The sequence below is a fragment of the Fusarium coffeatum genome (assembly GCF_003316985.1).
Source record: "Fusarium coffeatum strain FIESC_28 chromosome Unknown BRIP53273_contig_130, whole genome shotgun sequence".
Lineage (NCBI taxonomy): Eukaryota > Fungi > Ascomycota > Sordariomycetes > Hypocreales > Nectriaceae > Fusarium > Fusarium coffeatum.
Window position 1 is genome coordinate 31,291 of NW_022157923.1, and position 17,654 is coordinate 48,944.

The window sequence follows — 17,654 nt, forward strand, 5'->3', positions numbered from 1 at the left end:
GAGTGATCGTTGAGATTTGTTGGGGCGGTCAGATGGATGCGGATGCGATGCGTGGTTGGTTTGACACGTGAAGGAATTCGATATCCGGCAGATTTAGTTTTGGTAGGGAAGGATAAAAAGATGGTGGATGGTTGTTCAAGGTACGAGATTGATCTGATGAGAGTGGCGTGCAGAGTGCAGGGTTGTCAAGGATTAGGCTAAGCAGAGGAGTCTAGAGACCCGTAAGAAAAAAGAAGTTTATTTTTGCAACTAGAACGACTATGGAATACGATATGCAATACCGTTATACATTTTTGTAACTTTATCATAGCAAATTACTACTGGCAATTAGATGAGAACAAACAGAGCTTAGGAGTTAGAGAATGAAGATAATTCATGGACCTTTTGTTCAACACATGCATATCATTACTGTAGGGAACCTTTTACTCCCCCAAGGTGTCCCTCCCAATCACTAGGGTGTAGCATCATTGGCTAAGCGCGCGGCAGTCAAGTCCCATCAAGCTTTCAGTCATGCACATCAACAAAAGCACTGTGACTATAAGCCGCGTCACCTAGACGCAATAGTGAATATGCCTGATGAACATGTGATCCATTTTGTGTCAAACAGGCAATTGAATCATCTGTTGGCTGTTGAGCAACATAGATCATCACTGCAAGTATGATGAGAAATGGAAAATGCTAGACGAAGCTGAAAAAAGAGTCTCAGTCGTTTATGAATTTAGCCAAAGCGTGTGAGTCGCAATCGGCGGCTGTTGGCGCTTCCCGTTGCAGATCATATCACCTCGCCGTAGAGATACACTGTCTGTGTCATTGTCAAGTGATCAGATTGAATCGGGAACAATCTATAGATCAATGATAGGAAACAAGGGTAATTAACCGTGGATTATAAATAAAAAACACCACGAGATATATCGTGAGCATCAAGACGGGAGGCCCGATAATAAACAAGACGAAAAACAAGAACAGGTTAAAATGGATGCATGAGGATTGCGAATGGGATGAATTGGCATGTCCTGATATGGTCTGCTCGAAACGGCGGGAATTACTGCATCTGGATCAGCAGATCTCCAGGATTGGTCGAACAAACAGACATGCCCCTCTCAGATTGCCAGATTCTCAACATCTGGGTGACAGTAAGACAAGGGGATGATGAGTCCAGGTTCAGGTCCAAGCAGGGGACGGGAACAGCGATGTAGAAATCATATGATGTCCTAGATAAGGGACCAGGGGACTGACCAAACCAACGGATATTCTCCGCCGTTTGCAAACACCGAATCGTATCAGTATCAGTCTTTCGGACTTGGACCGCCAGATGGTCTTTGTCTCTCTCAACTATCGACGGATACTTAGATCGTTTGAAGGACCGCTAATCATGATTTAGCAAAACCGTTTGCGGGACCAGATCGTGCCATCTAGTTACTGTACAGGGATTCAGAGAGAGACTAGCTCATGCTTCCAAGAATCTTGATGGGCTGTTTTCTGTGACTCTTTCTGAGTACTGTAGTAAAAAGGTCAATTGCTATTGGACAATCAACGTGTGCTTGGTTGGTTCACTATCGACGACTGAGAAGCTGTTTTTCTACTTTGCTCGACAGATGGCGGGGCGGCTCCGGCCCCCAAGAAGGAGGGGTACCTGCTTGAGAGGTACAGAGGTAGAGAACCCTGAGTGACGACAAGTATCTCGACTGGTTGTTTGGTGTCGCTTTGTGCGGGTGTCGAGTAAAAGATACTTAGCCCTGGAGAGGTAGTGGATGGGTGGGGATATCGAATATCCCGGCATTTTTGGGTGTTGGCCAGGGCGTTTTAATTCGGAAACATGGCTGATGGTTGCACCTGCACTTGCCCTCCCTCACCCCCGGACAGGTAACCGTCCTAGACCTAGACTTGTCTCGTGAGCCAACGAGGGGCAATGATTACCATTACCTTACCATACCCAAAGCAAGCCTCACTCATAGAACCTGCATCTAGAATTTGATGTCAGTAAAGTCAAAAAGACGTTGCATGCTCCCTCTTTTTTTATGATAAACTTCTGCCTTCCTACTCATTATTCCATCCTGTTCTCTTCCCCTCATACATAATTGGTGACTCTTACCTCCATATCTCTACCAACTGGCTTACCAATTGCAAGCCTACCTGACCTTAGGTATCCGTACCTAAATCTACTCCGCTATATTCTATCCCGTCCTATCTCGGACCTTCACCCGTTAAACCGACACAACTTTGAAACCTGCACTTGACATCCTTAACAACCAACTTCTTTCACGACTCTCCCGAATATTTATGACCGTCCAAGACCTCAACTTGGATATCCAACACAACTAGCAACCTACAAATACCTTTTGACATCACATCTGAAACATCATGACCAAACCACGGTTGATCATCTTGGTTCGCCACGGTCAATCCGAAGGCAACAGTACGTTACTTCCAGCTCCAATTACTCTTCCTTCTCTCCACCAAACATCCATACTTACAATCATCTAGAGAACCGCGAAATCCATCAGACCGTCCCCGACCACAGAGTCAAACTTACACCAGAAGGCTGGAACCAAGCTCACGATGCCGGACGCCGACTCCGAAGCCTTCTCCGACCTGACGATACCCTCCAGTTCTTCACCTCGCCATACCGTCGAACACGAGAGACCACAGAAGGAATCTTGGAGACCCTAACCTCTGACGACACCTCTCCGTCACCCTTCCGCCGAAATAACATCAAGGTGTACGAAGAGCCCCGACTACGTGAGCAGGACTTTGGCAATTTCCAGCCATGCAGTGCCGAGATGGAACGCATGTGGCAGGAGAGAGCCGACTACGGCCACTTCTTCTACCGTATTCCTAATGGCGAGAGTGCTGCCGACGCTTATGACCGTGTTAGCGGTTTCAATGAAAGCTTGTGGCGTCAATTCGGTGAAGACGATTTCCCTAGTGTTTGCGTTCTAGGTACGTTTTTGTATATTGCTTAGCTTCCCAATCTCGCTAACAGTAACCAGTCACTCACGGTCTTATGTCTCGTGTCTTCCTCATGAAATGGTATCACTTTACTGTTGAATATTTTGAAGACCTCCGTAACATCAACCACTGCGAGTTTCTCATCATGCGCAAACAGGAAAACCAAAAGTACCTTCTCGAGAACAAATTACGAACTTGGTCCGACTTACGACGAGAGCGAAAGGACAAGAAAGACAAAGATGACGATAAGGATTGCTCAAAGCTGCCACGTACTAAGACTTTTGTGGTGACACGTCGATGGGGTGGATGTCCTAATGGCTGTGACCATGGCCGTGGCTATGCCAAGCGTGAGGATCTAGAGGTTATGCGCAAGAAGGATCATGAGAATGGTGGTCCAGAACCTTATGGCGAATCCTCCTGCGCCGAGGAGATCATCACAACGATCGTCAGTCGGAAGCAAAAGACTCGAAGCGACCGCGTCGAAAGCAAGGGTGAGAGTGACACCCCTGTTATCCCCGATGATGATGATGATGATGGTCCGGTTGAAATCGACATCTCCTCAAACCATGAAGGAAAATCTGTTTCTGACATCAACGACACTCCTTCAGTCATCTCTTCCAGCGAATACATCCAGTCTCCTTACCTGCACATTGGCCGCGATGGGGGCGGTAGCTACTCGGGCCACACCTCCGCTGCCGAAACCGACAACGACTCGTCAGAGGATGAGAACATCAGCTTACACCGAATCGCCTCTCTAAATGCTCACCAAAACAAGAAGACGGACGATCAAAACGACAAGCCCACACGCGACCATCAGAAGCCTCTCCTCAAAGCCGGCCCTGAGCATTTAACCTATACGAGTGATAAGGACTGCACGGAAGATTATCCTCGAATCAGCCGCCTTGGCGATACCTCTACTGATGCTTCTTGTGACGGCGACGCTGATCATCTTGACGATTTGGACCACGCCGAAAAGGAAGATCGCAGCATCCGTGGCAGTGTGTACTGATTAAAATCTCACTCACACTCACTCACTCACCCTTATGACTTGGATTTCATGGAAAAACAGCGGATACCAGCCCGCCGCGCGGGGCAAAAATTGTTTTGATGATATTCATAACTTTTACTCTTAATGATTGACATATGAACGGATTACGGAAAAGCAATGGATAGAATGACTCGACTATGCTGGCATGGTTTTCTTTTTTTGTATTGCATGTTTTGGAGGGTTGATAGCGTGTATTGTGGTATTACATAATAACATATTGATCTCCTTCATTGATCTTGAACTGTTGTGACATGTGGTTGAGGCTCAAGACGTTGTGCGTGTGTTACTAATGCTGTGAAAGGCACCGACGTTGAGGGAGTGAATATGCTGTGCTTGTAGTTGTGAATCGTGGATTCAGCCTGACTGTTGTGCAATGCGCGCCATATAACTACTTTGGTAAATGGTACCTACTGTTGTTCACACCCTGAGTGGTCAACTTATGGATGCTACCATGACGTCTGCAAACATGGACTCGATTGTCAAGAGTGCGAAGTCACCGTTTGACGTGAACCTGAATACAACTATAGCTTCTATTCACCCCCCATCACTCTATCCATACTGCAACACAGTTAATCTATTAAATAAGCTTAACTTGGTTCAGTACCTAGGTCGTAGAATATGGAGACTCGAGGATATCATCCCATGCTTTGTTACTCGTTACACTATATATTCCTAGCATATACTTTACTAAGCGGCCCTAACGGAATCCCATCTTGGCATTAAATCGGAGCAAAATTCTGCTTTCTGTATAATGACCCGGCTTTGATGGAGATTTTTATCAGCCAAGATCTTATCTGATGGCGCTAGCGTGAAGTATCGCAGGGTCAGGGTCCTAAAATCAACAAGTAAATACTACCTCTGCAAGAGCCAGCATGACGTAGAATTCGATGTACGTAGTTCAATCTCTACTAGAGTCTTCCATAGATGGTTGTGCTAGGTCGAGGATTTAGAGAGAGCAAAGAATCTCGAGTGAGGTTGTGATGGTTATTGGGCTTGGTATATCTCATACTACCAAGTTCATGCCTCATCTTCACTGACTAAGTAATTCAAGAGCGAAAGAGCAACTACACATTCTAGGTCATTCATGAGGCATTTATTTTCGAATATTCTGTGGACTTGGTTGGACCTCAATGCCTGTCGATCACCATCTTTCAACACCCAGAACAAGCTTAAACCTTTACCCACAGTCCATCCACTACATGTGGAGATTTTTATCAATCTCATCTAATCTCTTACACCGTCCTCCATCACTACAACGATAAAAGGGCTCCGGTAGGTCCCCAATTCGATGCTTCATCTTCATCTCTATCTTCGCTAACATGAAGCTCACTACAGTCGTCGGTTCAGCTTTTCTGGGCTTTGCTTCAGCTCGAAACAGCACATACGATTACATCGTAGCTGGTGCTGGAGCTTCAGGTCTTGTCGTCGCTGAGAGACTCGCTGTTGCGGGACACAAGGTTCTTCTTGTTGAACGAGGTGGTCCGTCGTTCTACTCGACTGGCAACCGAGATGACTTGATGAAATGGAACAAGAGTGTTACGGCATACGATGTTCCCGGCATGGCTTACTACACTGATACTTCGCCGACTATTCAGTGGTGTACTGACATTGCAGCTTCTGCTGGTTGTTTGCTTGGTGGTTCTACTATGTTGAACGCTCTCATGTTTGTCAAGCCTCGAGCTGCTGACTTTGAGGCTTGGCCTAAGGGGTGGCGGTGGGAGGATGGTGTTTCTGAGGCTGCCAAGAGTGTTTTCGAGCGTATGCCTGGAAGTATTCTTCCTTCTGCTGATGGAAAGCGTTATGATGATGGTGCTTTTGAGGCCATGTCAAAGTTCCTTGAGAGTAATGGTTGGAATGAAGTTAATGCTCTTGACGACGTTGAGTCGAAAGACAAGGTCTTCACTCATCCTCCTTGGCTGGTAAGTTTCATCCGTACTTGAGCTTGTCCAGAGCTAATATCACTTAGATCAGCAATGGCCTCCGTGGTGGTCCCGTTCGAGATATCCTTCCTGACGCACAGGCTCTCGATAACTTCAACCTCCAGCTTCATGCAAAGGTCCTTCGTGTCGTCCGCAAGGGACCTATCGTTACTGGCGTCGAAGTCGAGAATGATAACGGTTCTCGTGAGATCATCAAGCTGAGCAAGGGTGGTTCCGTCATTCTCTCTTCTGGCACGCACTCTACACCACGCATTCTGTTCAACTCAGCCATCGGACCCAAGGACCAAATTCGCATTGTTGAATCTGGTTCTACCAAGATTGAACTGCCTCCTACCTCTCAATGGATCGATCTTCCCGTTGGTCAGCGTCTGAGAGACCACCCCATCGTTGTCATGGATTTCAAGACCAAGGAGAAGCTCCCAGCTCTTGCTGGCGCTGCATTCACCGACCCTGACGATGAGACAGTTGAGCTATTCGCTGAAGGAAGTGGCCTCCTTTCTCAATCTGGACAGCGTCTTAACTTCTGGAAGAGTGTTAAGGGTAAGGATGGTGTTACTCGTTACGTCCAAGGCACAGTCAACGCTCCCGAGAACAACACTATTTCAGCCAAGATCTACCTCACACACGGTCTTACGTCTCACGGCACTCTGGTGATCACTCCTGATGGCAAGACCAACATCACTCAAAAGCCTTTTCTCAACACGGAGGGCGATAAAGATGCTCTCAAGACCTTTATCAATGAACTCCTGTCCTACGCAAGCAAGCCCGATAGCAACCTAGTCGTGCCGAGCAACGCCACTGCAGACTCCATCATGGAAGTCTCCTACAGCGGTAACCATCACCTTGGTTCAGCAAACATGGGAGCACAGGACGATGGTAAGAGCGTTGTTGGACCTGATACTCGAGTCTGGGGAACGAAGAATCTGTTTGTTGTTGATGGAAGCATGCATCCTGAGGTTCCGACAGGAAATACGCAGGCTTCCATTATGGTTGCTGCTGCGCATGCCGCCAACAAAATCCTGGCTGCGACAACCAAAGGAAACTAGACAAGTATTCCTCTTGTACTTTTATAACAAAGTGTAAATAGTTGAAGGTACATTAAAGAAGCCCGACCACTGAGGAAACAGTGACGAAGGTCTTCTATCAGTCTATTGCGACAGCTCATCTGTTGCTAGAAATCCAAATAATACCTATAGATAAAGTGCCCAGGTATCGTTATAGAAATGAAAAAGGAAAGTGTTCGTGAAAATGTATCCGACCATTGAATGATTGCCAATGGCCTCGTACTTGTTGATCATGACTCGTAAAATCCACACCGATGGTTTATTTCAATTCCATCCCGCCAAACGCTCTATCCAACTCCGCACCTTGATCCTCAGTCGCATTTCCACTCTGAGCATCCTGACCGCTCGGAGTCTCAGGCACGTTCCCAACACCCTGCTGCTGCACCGGCGTACTCCTCTCAGGCTCAAGAATATGCATCTCACTATCAAGCCAACCCGGTGCAACTCTTCTCTTCTCAGCTAGTTCGCGCTCCTTAATCCTCTCATCAAACTCTTTCAGTTCACGCTCCGCATCTTCCTGCATCTTGGTCACGTAAGCAGATAGTGCGCGACACGAAGCGATGATGTCGTCTGGATGCGCTGCGTGGCCTGAGCCTGATACCACGTATTTGGGCTTGACTTGGCCTGCGGGGTTGTCTGAAGCGGCTTCGATGCCGAGTTGTGAAGGGGGAATGTTGGAGGGCATTGTCTTGTAGTTGTATGATAGTGTTGTTGCTGTTGGGAGAGACACAAATGGTGATACTGTGAGGGGAACTTGTTCCAACAGGGGGTGAGTTCCTGCGTTGCTATGTTAGCCAGATTCAGTATGAGTGGCATTGATGAGGCATACGCTTGTTATCGTGCATGATTGCAGTGTGTCTGTTTCTGAGGGTATCCTTGGTGTTTTCTCACAGTCGAAGTATCTCAATTAGAAGGGTACGTTCTGAATGAAATTCAGTGAGAGTTCTTGTGGTTGGATGAATGCAAAAGTCGGTATCGATGAAATGGTTGTAAGTGGAAGTCCCAACTTGACGTGCGACGCGCGACCTACACATGAGCCTACTATCAGAAGGAACCAATCAGAAGGTTATAATAGAGAAAGAAATGCGGCTGAAAGTCAATGGTAGAACGTCGCTGGTGATAGTCTCAATAATTCTGTCATCCTTCCACCGATAAGATCCTTATCGATAAGCACCATCCGATAAAGCTCTCCCACCTTCACCTTCATAGTGGACATTTTCTTCGGCTGCCTGGTGAACCCCTCCAAACAAACCTCAAGCTCTTATACGATAATACTTCACAATGCTTCCCACGACAATTCGCACACCGCCTCAGACCGGCGATTATACGCCTCTTGCGGAATATCAAACTACAACACCAGAGACGTTCATCGGTGGAACACCCGTTCTTCACTACCATCTCCAAGGCGCAAAGGCATGGATTCCCAAGTCGCAATGCGGTACCCTAGCTCTATTCCCCGCGGATACGAGTGAAAAGCCCAGTGGCCCCGAAGGCGAAAGCGTTAATGGCGACGCAGAGGAGCTTGTGGAACAGACTATAGATGTTTTTGTCAACTCTGAGTAAGTTCATCATCTTCGGTATGACTTCATAGTTAACATCATCAGGGCCTTGACTGTATTCAGCAGCAAAGTTGGAGCTGGTGTCTCAATTCCTTACCCCTCGATATCCATTCACGCCATCAAGCAAATTGGCCCCGAATCAGATGCTCAGCGCACCCAGGCTGTGTGGATGCAACTCGAGTTCTCCGACGGCGGCGCTGAGGACGACGACTTTAACACTGTGGACCTCACCATCATCCCTCCCAAATCCGACTCTGAGCCCAGCGCTGCTAAGCAACTGTACGAGGCCATGGCTACTTGCTCCGATCTTCACCCTGATCCCAACGACGGCGAGGATGATGAGGACGAATACGACCGTATTGTTTTCGAGGGTAGTGAGGAGCACCAAGCTATTGAGGGCTTCACGGGTGTTATGCACGGTGCCAGCGATGGTGGTCTACCGCCTCCCATGCCTGGCAGCGGCGGTTGGATTACGGCTGATAACGTGCATGAGTTCTTTGATGAGGATGGAAACTTCATCGGTGGTCAGGGTGCCGAGGAAGAAGAGGAGTTGGGTGAGGGCGCTGGAAGAGTTAGAGATCGTGATGAGGCTGAGGGAACTGGCTCAACTGAGAACCAAGCGGCCGATGACCCTGAGAACAAGCGAGCGCGCGTGGAGTAATAGAAGACATATCTCTCAAGAGTACATGGCAGGGCGTTTAGGCATAAAGGACAAGAAAATGAATTACGAGTTACCCCAAATCAATCAGCTGGAGAAACAACCACTATGATGATCACGATCTCTTCTATTAAGATTACGTCCGAAGGGTATATATCCAACGAGTTTCTAACTAAGCTATCTAAGTATCGGTCCACCTTTCCAGCCCCGTTCCCTATTCCCTAATACGAAGTTTTGAAGATAAGTACATACATTAAGCTTGCTGATGTTACAAAGAAAACCAAAAGAAATAATAAGTCACCGTCTACATGCGCAATCGCCCCTTTCCTGATGCATCAGGCGAGCTGTTAAGAAATCCTTCTTTGTCGTACAATCCCACCGACTCAACAGTCTTGCGCTTACTCTCAGCAACAAGTTCGCTCACAGTTCCAAGCTTGGATTTGGCGCTTGATGTTCGGCTCAAATCCCGGGTATCTCTTCCGTTCTTGCGCGTCTCTCGCATGGGCATCGGTTCATGGTTCTCCTTGCCCTCGTCGATATCATCTTCGTGGATCTCCACGTTCAGGCTAGAACGACCACTGCGACTGGTTGGAAGAGGACGGTTTGGCATAGGTGGCACGACTGAGCCGGAGGCGTTCTTGTTGGGACTTCCAAGGTTGAGATAGTTCTGACGACCTGAGGTGCTTCCCCTGGGAGTAGAAGGATTCATACTCCTTCGTGAAAAGCTGCTTGTCAAGTTCAACATGGGTAGTGTTGGCGAATCAGGGTCGACGGTAGATGATCCCAAAGAGTTGGCGCTGTATGAACTAACAATGCTGTTCATCCTTCTAAGTTCCATGATAGAGTTACCGAGCGATCCCATACTTGGTACAGCTGGCGGGGGAGGAAGAGTTGGCATGTCCTTCTTAGATCGTGAGTTTGCACGACGAAGTGGTGATCCTGTTGACATGGCACCAGGATCATCCACGGGTACTTCATCGCGGTATATAGAATTCGCTGTTGAAGACATCTGTCGCAAATGCTGTGAGAACTCTCGTCTAGGCATTGGAGAAACTGGCTTGGGCATATCTATATGATCGACCTGTGCGATATGCTTCGGCGGCTCAGGCAGTGCTCTTTTCGGGTTTGTACCCAGCAGCAATGATAGCATATCTTGCTCGTCAAAAGGCGAAGAGTTCAGGCTCGGCACTGTTGCAATACTATGTCTGTTCTCCTGCAACGCCGGTCTCATTCGCTCAGGAACTTCAGGCTTGGGGCTTTCGTCGATTGTATTCCCTAAAGATAAAGTGCTGTCGCCTTCGGTTGTCACAGAAGGTGTCAGGACACTGGTGTATGAGTTGCTGATAGGGAATGCGAGTGCAATGCCATCTTGGTCGCGAGCTTGAAGACTATCGTTGCGTTGGAATCGCTCTGGAGGGGGTGCCAGGTGTGTAGAGATCGGAGGTCCGCCAACAGCTTGTGTGCTCACAAGGGAGGGTCGAAATTGGCCTTGTCCATGTCCGTTTCCATGGGTGTTGAAAATGGATTGTCCGCCTGGGATCGATATACTCAGATTCCTACCCCTTCTATGGTTCGCCCGTGCTCCGAATAGTGATCCTCTACTATCCGAGCTGAGCCCTGCGGAAGTTCTTCTCTCGATGAACGGGTCAGGTTGATCCTTCTCTTCAGTGGATTCGTTGGCGCTGTACAATGTAGATAGTGAACTTGACGCTTCACTTTCTTGCGACACTCGACGATCAGGACTATCCTCCTTGACAGTTTGTTTTGGAGGTTCTGGCTTAGGGGGAAGTTCATCCTCTTGAGGCTCCCACTGTCTTCCTCTCAAGCGACTCGGACTCGAGAGTCCTCCTGGTAGAATGAGTTCTTGCGCTGCCTCGGCTAACAAGCTATTCGCAGCACTACCAATAGAACTAACAGAAACTTGTCGACTCTGCGCATCCATGGGTACTGTGTGAATAGTTGCTCTTTTACTCGGACTTGGCGGCACTCGCATGATGCGTACTGTTCCAGTTGTGTTGGTCGAGTCAAGAGATGAAGTGGTTCTGTGGCTATGAGGAGTCTTTGTAGGCGAGTTCTTGCGCGGTGTGCTTCTCAGCGAAGATATCTTGGTAGGCGAACGTTTTGTAGGTGAGCTACGAGAGTTCTTGCTAGGTGATCTGCTGGTTCCCTCTCGAAGTCTTTGTTCTGTGTTTCGAAGAATGTCTCGAAGGTCGGTATCTGTCACTGAAGCTCTTACACGAGCTCTTGATGGAACTCGCACAGGGCTGACTTGTATATGTTCCTCGTGGAGGGGCATATCTGGTGCAGTCTTGCTTCGTTCCAGAGTCTCAATACTGTGTCGCTTCTGCACGTGGGGACCTTGTTCCATCTCCTGTGCTTCCTGTGCCTTTTCGAGATCTTCGTCCGTCATAAGAGTTGGAATTGTAGGTGCTCTTCCTAGCCACCCATCTCTGCTAAAGAGACTATCCCGTCGACTTCTGTTAACTCTCGGCCCATGGAATCTGTCTTCCTCGATCCAACTACTCGATCGACCTCGTTTGTTGTTTCCGCCGAAGAAGGTGAAGCTGTTATATGTCGGAAGAGGTGGTAGTACTGGAGGCAGCGAGAGGGATAGCCGACTCAGAGATCTGGAACTGTTGTATTTCCGCTTGACGAGTCGCTTACTGAAGACGGAACGTCGATGATCTTCAATATTCTCCGATACTTGATAAATCGTAGTCGCATCAGATTGATCTCTCGTCTTGACCTTCCAAGTAAGAAGAAATCCGATGGCAGCAAAAAGGAGAATAGCACCACCGATAGAAAAGGCGAGGATCCAACCTAGACCAAGACCACCAGCACCACGCACTTCTCTGCGTAGAAGAGTTGAAAAGCTCATGATTGTTTACACTGCCGTAGCTGAATATCAAAATATCTTCAGCTATCAGCAGTGTTCTGTAAGTTTCAAGAATAAAAAAGATTCAGTTCAACTCGGTTCACGAGGCTTGAAGAGGACAGACAACATGAGATATGGCGGACACCAAATGAAGGAGAAACCCTTCATTCGGAATACGCCCACTTTCATCTTAATTAATGAGTTCATTCTCTATAATTGTGCTGAGGTTATTTCAAGAGTCTCAGTTCAATGTCATGAGGAATGTGTTGCCAGGTGTGACCCATTCCAGCCTCAGCAAACCACAAGACCAGCTTCACGGTTTTAATACATCAGCTTCAGTGATTTGACGACGGAAGGTACGACCAACTTACAATGACTTAATAAATCTCCATTTAGTCGGCTTTTTCAAACATAGATAGACATGAAAATTGCCTACTTAAAGATTAGTTTCAAGTTGAGGGGCATATGGATCACAACATTTATAAGTGAGACTATGGGAAATACGCAATCACTAGGGAGACTTCTTGTCCAATACGAGGCAGGTCGTTTGGTGATCATTCATCATTCCTTTATTTGTATCAGGTAGTTTCTCCTTAAGCTCACATGTTCCCAAAGTCTTGGGCAATCATCGCTCTCCTACGAAGTAAAAACCATTGAACCCAAATGCTCCTCACCAAACCATGCATAACATAGAAACACTTGGAACCAGCCAGAGAATAAGAAGAAAATAGTAGTTTTTTTTTTTGTGCTTTATCTTTTACTTTTCGTTAATCTTCTTTCCAGATGATTAGAAATGACGGTGTCCATGGCCATGGAGGTGAGCACCACGTCGTCGGCGCCTTGCTGGGGCAGCCGCAGGAGGAGCTGCTTCCGCTGCTGGGGGAGCGGGAGGAGCTGCCGCTGGTGCTGGTCCAACTGAAGGTGTAGCAATGGCAGTTGATGTAACAGTAACCACGACTACCTCCTCTTGAAGGTCGGTGACGTAAACAACTTCCTCTTCCCAAAGGATCTTGCTAACGAGGTTACCGTTGGTGATGTACTGGGTGCTATAGAAGCTCTTGGTCTCCTCAACAGGCTCGAACTGGGGCGCAGGGGTGGTTGTAGGAGCTTCAATCTCGGCAGATGTGGTTTGCTCGATTGCGACAGCGCCAACATCTGCAACAGCCTCGATAGTAGGTAGAAGAGCGGGCACAGAGGGCTCAGAGATCTTGGAGTAGATAGGAGATGGCTTCTCTGTGTTGACAGAGCTTGGTCCGGCAGCCGGGGCTTCGTAAGCCGACGACACCTTGAAGATTTGACCAGGCAGAGGGGAGGCAGAGTTTGTTGGCCTTTCACCAGGAGCGTAAGTCAGAGTAGGTGCGGGCTTGACGCCAGTGGGGTCAGGCTTCTCGACCTCGTCAGAGTCTCCGTTGCTACCAGGGAGCGCCTTCAAAGGACCCTTGCAGTCTTCGTTTTCCAAAACCTTGGGCATCTTCATCTCGCAGGTCTTGGCCTTCTCTTCACTAACAACGTCAAAGAGAGGGCAGTCTTCAATTCTTCCAGTTTCGCTGGTGCAAGTCTTGATGGCGTCCTGAAGGAACTCCTCCTCCCAGCCCATGATGAAATCAGCATGGTAGCCGTAACCTGCATATTGGGTCAGTATTGCGTCAGTTTAAGATATAGGCTTCGACGTACCAGTAGTGTCGCCGTTGGCAAAGACAAATCGACCGCTTCGATCGGCGAAAGCGGCAGTGTTCCAGATGACCTCATACATAAGACTGGGCAGTCGAACGGGGTAATCCTTGGGGCAGGTACCAGTCATGACAAGATCGGGGAAGGCGACGTGGTCCTTGTGGTTGTCACTGTCGACGGCATCACCGCCCTTCCAGCAAGACGGGAACATGATCTCCAAGCGAATACCATCCTTACAGTTCGCATCGAGATAGGCCTTGTCGGGCATGTAGTGGCGGTAAAGGGTACCTTCGGGGGTCTTGTCGTAGTTGAGACAGTTGAAGCCAAGCGCACGCTCTTCGAGATCGCTTTGCGAAGTTTGGCCCAGAGCTTGCCACGTAGACTTCTCAGGATCAGGCTTGCTGGGATCTCCGAAGGAGTAGGTTCGTCGCTCATTTGTGCCAGACAACATTCTGAAGTCAGGGGGGAAAGCGGTAATGTTGTCTCCGAAAAGCAGGTAGTAACTAGACTTTGTTAGCTTCAATTCAAGCAATGTGATATAGTTAAAATGGGAATACGAACGCGAGCATGCCACCAACTTGATCAACGAGTTCGAATTTTCCGGTCTTGGAATCCTCGAAATACAGCGAGGGATGCCAGTAAGCGGACTTGTCTTGTGTCACTCGGCATGAAGTACAATCAGCATCGAGAAGCTGTTCAGTAGTAACAGTTTCAGCGAATCCTGCACAATTGTTAGTGTTACTCTCACAACGAGTTATCTTGGTGCGACAAGACACATTAGCAGTCTCGCCCCGAGTTAAGACGTACCAGAAGATCCGTGGATTGAGTGAACATGCTTTGAAATTGTACCGGGATCGATGATGGGATCGATACGGGCGAGACCTACACGGCCAGGACACTCCATGCGCCAGAAGGCATGAGCGCTGCCGACAAGGCCCGCGGAAACTGTGATGAGAGATTTGAGCATCATGACGATTTAGCCTGTAGGCTTGAAGTGGCCTTGAGAAGGCTTTAAGTTGAATGAATGGACGATGCGATAAAGCGATCTGTACGATGTTAGAATCCAAAGACCATCAAGATGTTGAAAGAGTGTAGTCAGAATGAGGAGAATTTGAAGTCTCAAGGGAAAATTTCCAAAGGAAGGTGCGAATGATGGTGATTCACAAGCACCAGGCAAGTGCATGTGGTTGAGGCATCAGACGGAAGGAAGGGCTTATACGGGAAGGAAGTCGGTGGAGCTGGCAACGGATACCTGCTGCACTCATATCGGCTGCCAACGCATGAAATTGGACGATGATAGTCTTGGAAATTCATCATTTGAGAGGATATTAAATTGAACAGTCAAGTTTGTTCGTTTCATATACCCAAGTCTCAAATTCAGGTGGTGATGGAGGAGTTCCAGATAAGGTGAGGTAGATATAAGTGAACTAAACATGTACTTACCGTCTTCGTAGGGGACTTTCGATGAAGTCAACGAGATTGTCTGTAAGCCTCGAAACTCCTCTTTTTGACCGAATATTGATCCGAAAAAAAGAAACGAAGGGATCAAGAGGGGAAATATTGAAACCAAAAGCTGCAATGGCTGGGGATACCTTTATTGCTCTTTGTCAGTCGCACACTCTGGCCAGCCCCGCTAAGAATCTGAGACCTCAGGATTCCAACGCGTGGTTTAGATCTTCCAACGTCAAAAGTCACTCACTGCCACGCTTCCGGATTAAGCCACGGGGTCCTTTTAAAGGAAAATAAGGGGACCTTGTAACCAAAAGAATGCTCTGTCCAATGGTGCCACTTCCGGTTTACCGAAAAGCCAACAAACCGTACGATCGGTCGACGTGTCTCAGCGGTAAAGTGGGAGAACGGTTCGAGAAGTTTTCCTGACAGAAATTCAATTTAACTGAACCAGATTTAGGTCTCCGTAGTGACGAGAAATGAGGTCGTTAATTCAAGTGAAAAGCCGGTTTCGATATAACGCGGTTGGCAAGCCTCCGTTGATAGATAGAGTTCCGGAAACCGTTGGTAACGATTTGACGATCAACGGTCGGTAGCGAGATTTCCAGATAACAGCCTTCACAATAGAAAACAGAATGGTAGATTGCAATAATAGAAAGAATGTCGAACGGGCGGGATCGCAAGGAACGTTGTTGGTAGTTCGAGTACCGATAATGAGTGTAAGTACTAGCAAATAGTACAAAGTTGTAGCAGTCGAAAAAGAAAGAGCAGAGAAGAATGAATGTGAAGCAGAGCCAGCCCGAACTTCGAAAAAGAATGGATCAATCAGTTAAAAGGCAACTCGAAAAGGAATGATGATAGACAGAGGAGAAGCAGAAAAGATGGAGAATTGGGAATGATAGCCACTAGTTCTAGTAGATCGCCTGGCTCGTTTGCATTGACAGGCAAAAAAGCAGAGACCAATTCTCGGACTGGCCTATTACCTACTGGGGCAGCTCATCTTGGCAAAGGAAGTCAGGTACGGACCAATTACTCTGAGGGGGGACGTTTTGCTATGTCGCAGCCAAAATTGCATCGGTTCCAAGGGTCAAGCTCCAACCCTCAGGGGTGTTAAAGTGGTAGTACCGAGCCAGGAACCCAGAAATATTCTGGGTCTCATTGGACGATCTGGGAGACTAGTATGTTACGAATACCTTGGCCTTGGTGATGAGGAACGTGTTGGATGCAGGTACCAGGCACATCGTAACTCGTCGTATAAAGATCTCCAGTATGTTCATGGATGGACTGCCTTGCCCCGAGGCTAAGGAACCAAAGGAACCCTCCTTGCCAGGTAAACGACCGAATCAACAACCGTGTACGAGTTGCAAACGGCGCCAGAAGATCTGGGCTTCCATCATTTCTCCTGTCAATCACTTTCGGATGGCCGGCTGTCCAAATTGAGATTGGCATCTACAGATCTTCACTGTTACTTATGAAATTGGTTGACATCCGTTGAGGCGTTGATTGGATTCCTGCGCCTTCCATAGTCGCGCAAAACTCCACCAGCCCAGCTTTGCATAACTTGAAGAGGTCCCCAAATCTCCTTCTCGAGGCATTCCGCTCAGAACACCTGACTAGAAGGCTAGGAACTCCATCACGGTTAGATCGGATTGTTAGAGCCTAGATCGACCCTTTTTAGTATCCGTGCTGAGAGGTTATGACGCATCTCTATGACCTGCCTTTCTTTTCTCTCAGATCTGGTGGCTGGCTGTCTTAAGCAAGGGTCCATCCTTCAGAGACAAAGGGAGAAACAAGGGGCGTTTGTGAAGTACCGCGACGTAGTATTGAATGAAACCTCCTGACTTTTTCTTTGACACGATCTTCAGGAACCGACTGCTCATCCTCATCTTTCTGTTTCCTTCAAGTGTTTCCGGAAAGGTTTCAACTTGATTATCCCCAGACGTTTATTTCTGCGGTGCATAAATTGGTTAATTATTTGAGGTTCAATCCAGGGGCAGCCTTGCAACCAATAGTTGATGGAGCCAAGATGCCTGAAACGGGTTTCACTTCCGCTCTCGACCAATCAAGATAGGCTGGTCCCTCACTGCCACTGAGTCCCCTTATCACACTCAGTGGCGCTGGTGCTTTAGTGGCGGCTATGACCTCGGGTTATGACCTCAGTCTGGGGTTAGCTAAAAAGGACTCACAAGACAAAAGGAGACCCATGTATATATCAAACACTCAAGAACCAAACACAATTTCTCTCCTTTCAAAGCCCAAAGTCTTGGCTTTCTTGGTCGCGTTTCTTCAATTTTCGCATGGAAAATAGGAGATTTCGATCATTGCCGCTGATACCCTGAGAGTTCATACCAGCAAGCACTTCTCCACGCTCCAGCGCAGATCTAACTCTCTCTAATCTCCCTTGCCATGAATTCTGACGCAAGCAATATCGATCTAACATT

At 47.8% G+C, this 17,654-nt stretch overlaps 6 protein-coding genes across 6 annotated transcripts; 3 read left to right on the forward strand and 3 right to left on the reverse strand.

Moving 5' to 3' along the window:
- Positions 1-2,361: 2,361 nt before the first annotated feature.
- On the forward strand, positions 2,362-3,958 carry FIESC28_05978 (uncharacterized protein; the record flags this gene model as incomplete). The annotated part of the gene is made up of 3 exons (XM_031160123.1): positions 2,362-2,416; positions 2,485-2,940; positions 2,991-3,958. 3 exons carry the CDS (start codon positions 2,362-2,364, stop codon positions 3,956-3,958), a joined length of 1,479 nt encoding a protein of 492 aa, XP_031015770.1.
- A 1,358-nt stretch (positions 3,959-5,316) lies between these two features.
- FIESC28_05979 (uncharacterized protein) lies at positions 5,317-6,983 on the forward strand (the record flags this gene model as incomplete). The annotated part of the gene is made up of 2 exons (XM_031160124.1): positions 5,317-5,916; positions 5,964-6,983. 2 exons carry the CDS (start codon positions 5,317-5,319, stop codon positions 6,981-6,983), a joined length of 1,620 nt encoding a protein of 539 aa, XP_031015771.1.
- A 277-nt stretch (positions 6,984-7,260) lies between these two features.
- Positions 7,261-7,846, reverse strand: FIESC28_05980 (uncharacterized protein; the record flags this gene model as incomplete). The annotated part of the gene is made up of 2 exons (XM_031160125.1): positions 7,261-7,778; positions 7,831-7,846. The coding sequence occupies 2 exons, from the start codon at positions 7,844-7,846 to the stop codon at positions 7,261-7,263; spliced, it is 534 nt and encodes a 177-aa protein (XP_031015772.1).
- A 436-nt stretch (positions 7,847-8,282) lies between these two features.
- On the forward strand, positions 8,283-9,221 carry FIESC28_05981 (uncharacterized protein; the record flags this gene model as incomplete). The annotated part of the gene is made up of 2 exons (XM_031160126.1): positions 8,283-8,560; positions 8,606-9,221. The coding sequence occupies 2 exons, from the start codon at positions 8,283-8,285 to the stop codon at positions 9,219-9,221; spliced, it is 894 nt and encodes a 297-aa protein (XP_031015773.1).
- A 301-nt stretch (positions 9,222-9,522) lies between these two features.
- FIESC28_05982 (uncharacterized protein) lies at positions 9,523-12,096 on the reverse strand (the record flags this gene model as incomplete). The annotated part of the gene is made up of 1 exon (XM_031160127.1): positions 9,523-12,096. The coding sequence occupies one exon, from the start codon at positions 12,094-12,096 to the stop codon at positions 9,523-9,525; it is 2,574 nt and encodes an 857-aa protein (XP_031015774.1).
- Positions 12,097-12,880: 784 nt separating this feature from the next.
- Positions 12,881-14,731, reverse strand: FIESC28_05983 (uncharacterized protein; the record flags this gene model as incomplete). The annotated part of the gene is made up of 4 exons (XM_031160128.1): positions 12,881-13,716; positions 13,768-14,267; positions 14,326-14,485; positions 14,572-14,731. The coding sequence occupies 4 exons, from the start codon at positions 14,729-14,731 to the stop codon at positions 12,881-12,883; spliced, it is 1,656 nt and encodes a 551-aa protein (XP_031015775.1).
- Positions 14,732-17,654: the final 2,923 nt, after the last annotated feature.